Source organism: Echinops telfairi, unplaced genomic scaffold, assembly GCF_000313985.2.
Source record: "Echinops telfairi isolate 266 unplaced genomic scaffold, ASM31398v2 ScPeMD7_655;HRSCAF=1070, whole genome shotgun sequence".
Taxonomy (NCBI): domain Eukaryota; kingdom Metazoa; phylum Chordata; class Mammalia; order Afrosoricida; family Tenrecidae; genus Echinops; species Echinops telfairi.
The window spans coordinates 19,981,081-19,988,681 of record NW_022104553.1 but is presented as its reverse complement, the minus strand read 5'-3'; the positions used below and the strand labels follow the sequence as shown (position 1 = coordinate 19,988,681).

At 55.6% G+C, this 7,601-nt stretch overlaps 2 protein-coding genes across 2 annotated transcripts in view; both read right to left on the bottom strand.

Moving 5' to 3' along the window:
• LIM2 (lens intrinsic membrane protein 2) overlaps positions 1–3,735 on the bottom strand; it is a 5,947-nt gene extending 2,212 nt beyond the window's left edge. Inside the window, exons 1-2 of the mRNA XM_030886397.1 lie at positions 3,561–3,735; positions 313–472 (exon numbers count right to left, since the gene is read on the bottom strand). Of these exons, the coding sequence (XP_030742257.1) occupies positions 313–472; positions 3,561–3,735 (335 nt within the window). The remainder of the gene's footprint in view (positions 1–312; positions 473–3,560) is intronic.
• Positions 3,736–5,333: 1,598 nt separating this feature from the next.
• CUNH19orf84 (chromosome unknown C19orf84 homolog) lies at positions 5,334–6,051 on the bottom strand. The gene is made up of 2 exons (XM_013006702.1): positions 6,008–6,051; positions 5,334–5,850 (listed from the first exon to the last, which is right to left on the bottom strand). The coding sequence occupies exons 1-2, from the start codon at positions 6,049–6,051 to the stop codon at positions 5,334–5,336; spliced, it is 561 nt and encodes a 186-aa protein (XP_012862156.1).
• Positions 6,052–7,601: the final 1,550 nt, after the last annotated feature.

Here is a 7,601-nt window from a genome sequence, read left to right as displayed (position 1 = left end):
TCTCTTATATATACGACTTTCTGTAGATTTGTTTCTCTAATGTACCCAGACTAACACAGTGTTGTAAGTGGGAGTCACCATGAGTAGGTAATATGTAGGTAATATGTTTCATTGGGGGCTGAAGTAAGGCTGGAGTTAGGCATAAAGAGGAAGTTGTAGTTGGGGTGGGGATTAGGGTCGAGGAGGGTTTGAATGTGGGAATGAGAAGGGATGAGTAAGAGGTGAGAGGAATGAGGGGTGGTGATTGGTTTGGACTTGGAAAGGGGCAGGGAGTTAGGGGTGAGGGTAAGGAGAAGGTGAGGGAGAGGGTGGACCCACTCACTTGAGACAAAAAACATGATGCCCGCAGAGAAGGGCCGGGAGAGGCGGGTGAAGGTGGGCTGCTGAGCGAAGGCCAAGATGCCCAAGATGATGCCAGAGGTGGCGCCCAGGACTGACAGGATCATGAAGGCCCGGGTGGCATTCCAGTACGCTGTGGGACAACATCATGGTCACCCCAGTGCTTACTCTGCCGCCCCAGCTCCTCCCTCACCTCCTTGCAAATGTCCTTTCCTTCACCTACCACACGCCTATTCATCCTGCAAAGCCCACTCCTCAGTCCCCTCCTCTAGGAAGCATGCCTTGACTCCCTGCAGGCATCATTCTCACCCTCTCTTCTGGGATGTGACTCTCTTTGCCTATCACCCCCTCCAACCTGGTGGCTCAGCTGCTCACCTAGAGAGAGGGTGTCAGTTTGGACCCACCCAGCAGCTCCATGGGAGGAGACCCTGTTCCTGTAAAGATAGAAGCTTAGGAAACCAAACGGGGCCCTTCTACTCTGCCACATGGAGTTAACTACAGTTGAACATTGATGGCGCCCCAAACAACCCTCCAACCTGACGACAGGGACACGGGTGATTCTGAGGTTCACTTCTGACACTCCTTGTTTGCTTTATACACAGACCTCAAGAAATGTTTGGTGTTGGATAGATGAATAGATGATGGATGGGTGGATGGATGGATGGATGAATAGATGATGGATGGGTGGGTGGATGGATGGATGGATGGATGAATGAATAGATGATGGGTGGGTGAGTGGATGGATGGGTGGGTGGAAGAGTAGATGGGTGAGTGGGTGAATGGGTAGATGAATGGAAGGGTGGATGGATGTGTGGATGGGTGGAAGGATGGATGGATGGGTGGGTGGGTGGATGAATGGTTGGAAGGATGGGTGGGTGGGTGGATGGGTGGGTGGCTGGATGAGTAGATACTTAAGTCCCAAAGCTTCCTACTCTTGGATTTGTCTTGCCTGACTCTGGGAACCCCCAGAACACCTCTATGCTCCGACACAGAGCGCAGATCCCAGCCTGGAAAATACAGAGGCCTTGGATATTTCCATGAATGAGTCCTGGCCATGTGGTGGATTTTGCGTTGAGCTGCTAACCACAAAGTCAGCACTTTCGAAATTAACAGGGGCTCCCCGGGAGAAACGTTTCTCCTCCGAGGCAAGAGTTCACAGTCGTGACAGCCCACAGAGGCAGACCCTGCCCTGTGAGTCGGGGTCTACTTGACAGCAGTGTGTGAGCCGACTGACGTGAACTTCCTGCCGATTTCTCCATGGATGCCTCTGGGTGGTTAGTCTGGAGTCTTTAGGAAGGGGGCATGCAATAGGCCGTTGCATTCCTACGGTTGTGCTAACGCAAGAGTGGAAACCTCAAATGCCTGTGAGGTCCAGTTGCAGCTGCAAATTAGGGAAGGAGCTGGGGGTGGGCTGGACTGAGGGGACACACTTTGGGAAGGTGAGCACACAGGGCCCCTGTCGCAGTTCTCAACAGCTTACGGCCACCTCTCTCTTTCTCTCCCTGCCATCCAGTGAGATTCTGGCTCCTAGCGACCCTACAGGACAGGGTAGAACTACCCCACTGTACCTCTTGACGGGTGTAGTGAGCCTCATCTTTCTCCTGTGGAGCAGCTGGTGGTTTTGAACGGCTGGCCTTGCGGTTAGCAGCCCAGCTTGTAACCCACTGGGTCACCATGGATCCTTCTGCCTGCCTCTGCGAGCTATCCTTTGGAGGATACCATTCCCTGTTCAGATGACTGGGTGGTTTCTGTCTCCTGAGTGGCGGACACCATCTATTGGTTAGGGACATCGGCAGCTGACACTTGTCAGGAGGAAAGGTGGCCAGGACCAGGGGGTGGGGAGTGGCTGGTGTGGATGGAAATGGGCCCCTTCCTGAAAAGAGGTTGAGGAGCTCACCCTGGCACCTGTGCGAATGATGTTTGAGAAAAAGAGGATTTTCTTTTCTCCCCCCTTGTTAGCAGGCTCAGCCGCTCGCCGAAAGGTCAGCGGTTAGAGCCGCCCAGCAGACAGATGTACAGAACGCAGCTGTGGACCTAGGGGCCGGCTGTACTCTGTCCTGTGGGGCTGGCCATGAGTCAGAATCCACTTGGTGGTGATGGGTTTTGGGGCTGGAAACATATATCTAAGGAGCCTTTGGTGTGTGTGGGGGTGGGGGGGTGCGCGCACTACAGTGCTACACTCAGTGTTAGCTGGGAGGTTGCCCCTGGACCCATCCAGCTGCTCTAAGGGAGAGATGAGACTGAGTTCTCTGGCGAAACGTTGGGAACCAACAAGGGCAGTGGTTACTAAGTCCTAGGGCAAGGGTTGAGGAGTGTCCACGGCAAGGGCCTGACCTCATCCTGCCAGGGAGCTGACGCCAACTCCTAGCCACCCTGCAGGGCAGGGTCCAACTGCCCCTGTGGGTTTGCCCCAGACTGTAACTCTTTATGGGAGTAGAAAGCTTCATCTTTCTCCCAAAGAGCGCCTGGTTGGTTTGAACTGCTGACCTGGTAGGTAGCGGCCCAACACGTGACCCACTACACCCATGCCACCTCTCTCAACTGAAACCCTAAACCCACGGCCGTGGAGCCCTTTTAAGACTAAGAGCAACCTGGGAGCACAGAGCAGCAGTGCCCCCGCAGGGTCTCAGAGGCGGTGACTTCCGGCTGTGCCAGGAGCCAACAGCCACCTCTTTCTGCTCGGAGGAGCTGGGGGGTTTGAATCAGCCACCCTTTGGTTGGACTGCTTAGTGCTTCAACCACTGAGTCACCAGGACTCCTTGTATCACACACACACACACACACACACACACACACACACACACACACACTGCCCTAATTGTGCTAGAAAACATCATGGAACCCTAATGGGGCACATTCCATGCTGGTGACCTTGGGCCAGCCCCTTTCCTTCTCAGAGCCACGAGGTTCTATGCCTGGAAAATGCCCTCCAGGCAGCAGATTCTGAGCTGCACGTGGTGAACCTGAGCCGTCTGGAGTCTAACGGGGACCCTGGTTGGTGAACCTGGATTGAACTTGAGACCCTGGTCTGAGCCGTCTGGAGTCTAATCGGGACATTGGGTGTGACCTGCACATAGTGAACCTGGGACCCTAGTTCTGCACTGCATGAACCTGGGACCCCAGATGGTGAGCTACATGAAGTACACCCAACACCCTGGTTCTGCTCTGCATGTGCTGGGCCTGGGTCCCCAGCAATGCCCACCCCCTGCCCCAGCGCTCACCGATGCTCTCTGTCTGCAGGTAGCACTTGGAGCCCAGACAGTACCGCCACAGGCCCTGGTGGGCAAAGGACCCCGAGAGCCGGTACTGCATCCAGTGGTCGGTGGCGGTAGCCACCACCATGAGGATGGTCCCAACCCAGGCGCAGAAGAGGCCGCCACTCATGAAGCTGTACATGGTGACCTGCAAGAGGGGAGCAGTCCGGTTGGGGCTGGGTCCTGGGCCCCGGTGGAGGGAGGCTCCAGGACTACCAAATGCTTACATCTGGGGAAAGAGGGCTGAGCATGAAGGAAGACACCAGGTAGGCCCTGGGAGAGGATGAAGCTGGGGCCTGATTCCTGGGTCCTGGGGAAGGTCTTGGGGATGGGGGCTGAACTCCTGGGTCCTGGGGAAATAGGGGCTGGGGGTCCGGATTCCTGAGCCCTGGGGGAATAGGGGTTGGGAGGCTGAACTCCTGGGTCCTGGGGAAATAGGGGCTGGGGGATGGATTACTGAGCCCTGGGAGAAGAGGGGCTGGATTCCTGAGCCCTGGGGGAACAGGGGCTGGGGCGCTGGACTCCTGGGTCCTGGTGATGAGGGGCTCAATGTCTGGACTTCTAGGTCCCTGGGGGAGGAAGGGCCTGGGGGACTGGATCTGGGTCCTGGGGACAGAGGGGGCTCAGGGGCTGGATTCCTAGGGGAAAAAGGGGCTGGGAGCTGGACTCCGGTCTCCTAGGGGAGGAGGCTGCCAAAGGTCCCACTCCTGGGCCCTACCTGTGTGGTGGAGCCGGCCCTGCGCCCTCCGTCTGCCACAGTCCCTCTGTGAAGACTGAGCTGAGCCAGGTCTCTCCTCACTGGCAGCCTCTCAGCCCCAACTGAGTCCCCCAAATCCCTTAATCCCCCCTCAGACAATGGTCCCTTGGGCTAGAAGCTTCCAGGCGGCAGAAGTGCAGCGATGGCAGAGCCTCCCAGTGGAATTTGCTGAGACAGGAGTCCAGCCCCTGGCCTCCCCTGTCACCCTCCCAGCACCCTCCCACCCTTGTACAAGCCTTGCTCATAGCACCCACTTGGGGGGAAACCTGGGATGTGTACACACACGTACACACACACATATACACACACACACACATATGGAGACAACGTTACCCATTTATTGTTTAACCAGAGTCCCCCATCCCAAAGGGTAGGACATGGAGGAGGGGATGCATGTGATCACTTAGAGGGGGCCAACAGGGTTCTTCATGGGGCGGGGGACAGGAATGCTGCAGGTGGGGCTAAGAAAACAAGGAGGTTGTAAACGGAACTGGACAGTAGGCAGGCCTGGCTGGGAGTGTGTTAGGAATGGAGCTGGGGGTTGGGCGTGAGTTTGGAGGTGGTGGTGAGGTTGAGGGGCCATTAGAGTTGTCTGACAGTTGGGGATGGAGATGGTGTTGGGCATGGGCCAGGGTGGGGAGATAGGTGGGCGTGGCTTCAGGGCCAGGACTGGAGTTGGGGATGGGGTCAGGCTTGAGGTTGGAGCAGTGGTTACAGATGGGGATGGAGATGGGGGTGGTGTCTGGGGCACTGAAAGGACAGCATGGGTTTGGGTAAGGGATTCATAGACTTTTTTTGGCCTTGGGTTCTAAGTCAGGTCCAGGGGTCACCAGGTGACACTCAGAACCATTTCTGGGACCATAGTTATTTTGCGGGGTGGGGGAAGGGGCTGGTGGGAGGAGCCTGTTTCTAGGGCCATCTCTGATGGGGGCAGGTGGCCAGGAGAGGCCCTCTCCGATGCGGTGGTGTGGACCTTCCAGACCTTAGTACTCGGACTCCCAGTCCTCCTCGGCAGCGGGTAGAATGTCGGGGGGAGGTTCCAGATCCTGGGCTTCCTTCCTCTCATTCTTGGCAGGAGGTGGTGGTGGCACTGGTGGCACCAGCGGGGTCTTGGGGCCAGCCCCAGAGCCCCCTGGCCATCTTCTCTTGGGCTTCTCAGCTCGCCCACGCCCCAACCGCCGCTGGCCCTGCCCCTGGCCACAGCCACGCCTCTGCTGGATGTCCCTGACCCCTTGCCCGCTAGGTGGACCTGACTGGGGGCAGCAGGTCTCAGGAGAGCAGGGGCAGGTCAGGGACTGTTGGAGGTTGTAGGCCCCCAGCAGGGCACTGTGCAGGAGGTAGGAGAGGGCATCCAGTCGGATGGGGACAGTGACAGAGGCCAGGCCCTCAGGGAGGCCCAAGTGGGCTGGGTCTGGGGTACCCAGGAAAGATGGTGGCAGGGTTGGAAAGGGTGCAGAGGATCCTGACTCAGTCCCAGGTAATGGGGGGCATGGGTTGGACCTGGAATGACAGAGGAATGGCAGAAGAGAAGGTCAGTGCGGGTGGGAGCTTTTTCTCACCACCACCACCCCAGCACCATCGCCATTCCAGACTACAGCTCCAATCTGTCTTCAACCCCAAGACCTCATCCCAACCTCATCGCCAACTCCACTCTTACCACTTATCTTCCAATCCCAGTCCCATCTCCAACACCATCTCCATCCCCAACTACAAGGGCAGCTCCAATCTGTCCTCAACCCTGAGGCCACCTCCAGCCTCATCCCAACCTCATCTCCATCTCCAACTCCACTCCTAACCCCAAAACCATCTCCTTATTTTCCTGATGCTGCTTTGATACGTCTATCGATCCCAGGAGTCCATTTCTCCCCGACATTAGTTCTGTGCCCACCTCTGACACCCCCCCGTCCTTTTCTACCTCTAAGCCTCTATTTGTTTCTCTCTCTTTGTAGAGCATCTAATTTTGCTCTTATTGAGGATTTACACCATGGCACAGACACCCACTAAACCATTTCTACATGGGAAGTCCGGCGACATGAATGACATTCTTTGTGTCATGGGACCAGGCTCATCCTCTTTTGTTCCTCCAATCCCACAGACTCCCTGCCCCCAAGTGTCCTATCCAGCCTCGCCGTCATCCATTCGAGTCCTGAGATAGATCTTAAGAGAGACGATGCTCAAGGCAGGCACTCTACACGAGTTAAGCTACATTATTGTAATCGGTGCCCCCACCTTCAGGAGCCCTGGTGGCATAGTGGGTTATGTATGTGTTGAGCGGCTAACGGTAAGGTCAGCAGTTTGAAACTATCAGTAGTCTCTCCTGGGAAGAGAGATAAGGCTCTCTAGTTTTGTAAAGAGTTACAGTCTCAGAAACCCACAGGGAAAGCCGTAATCGACTCCAGGACAGTTGGGTTTGGATTTAGTTTTATCTCCATCTTCAGGTGATATATATATATATATAATAAAATGTTTCAAGATTATCTCAGGAAAATGCTTTCAGGGGCTTCGGAACATTTGAATGCCACCAGAGGCTGACGTTCTGTTTTGTATCCCCCCCCCCCTTTGATCAGCACTGTTATCCAGAATTTCTGATAAAAAATATTCAGTAATGGCAGCTGGGTACCATCTAGTTCTTCCAGTCTCCGGACAAAGGAGTCATTTCTTCCTGCTATTAGCTACAGGCTGCCTCTTCTCCCCTCCTCTTACTCTCAGTCTATCTGCTGCTTCAGCTGGGTTTCAGCATCAGAAACCCATCAGAACTCCGCAAGGTCAAATTCCAGGTTGCCTCGCTTTCTGGTTTGACCTTGGGCAGATCACCCTCTCGCTTACGTTTTTTTATAGAAATACTGGCTTTGGGTAGGATCAAAGGCCCGCCCATATGAAAGGGCACCGGCCTGGGAAGCACAGAATCCATCTGGACAAGCCCTTTCCTATCTCCAGCCCTGCAGCTGCGCCTCAGAATCCCTGAGTGGCGCTGTTAACTCACTTGGCCGCTGATCGAATGGTTAGAAATCCCAGGCTACCCCATGGTGCCTCGTTAGAAAGGGCTGGTGGTCAGCCACTGAAAACCCTACGGGGGACAGAGTTCTCACAGTTCTACACGGACATGCGTGGGGTCGCTGTGAGTGGGAATGGGCTGAGGGGCCAAGCGATGATGATTCTGAAGCCTCCCATGCTGGGCCTCGTGCTTGAATGTTCTCGGTGTCGGAGAAAGAAGTACGTTTCCAGCTCCGGCTCCCTATCTCTGTGAATCC

Excerpts from the sequence above, each read along its gene's own strand:
- CUNH19orf84 (XM_013006702.1), bottom strand. The coding sequence starts at position 6,051 with ATGGAGATGGTGTTGGAGATGGGACTGGGATTGGAAGATAAGTG. Across the intron at positions 5,851-6,007 it reads CTGGGATTGGAAGATAAGTG|GTCCAACCCATGCCCCCCAT; the intron begins GTAAGAGTGGAG and ends CTGTCATTCCAG.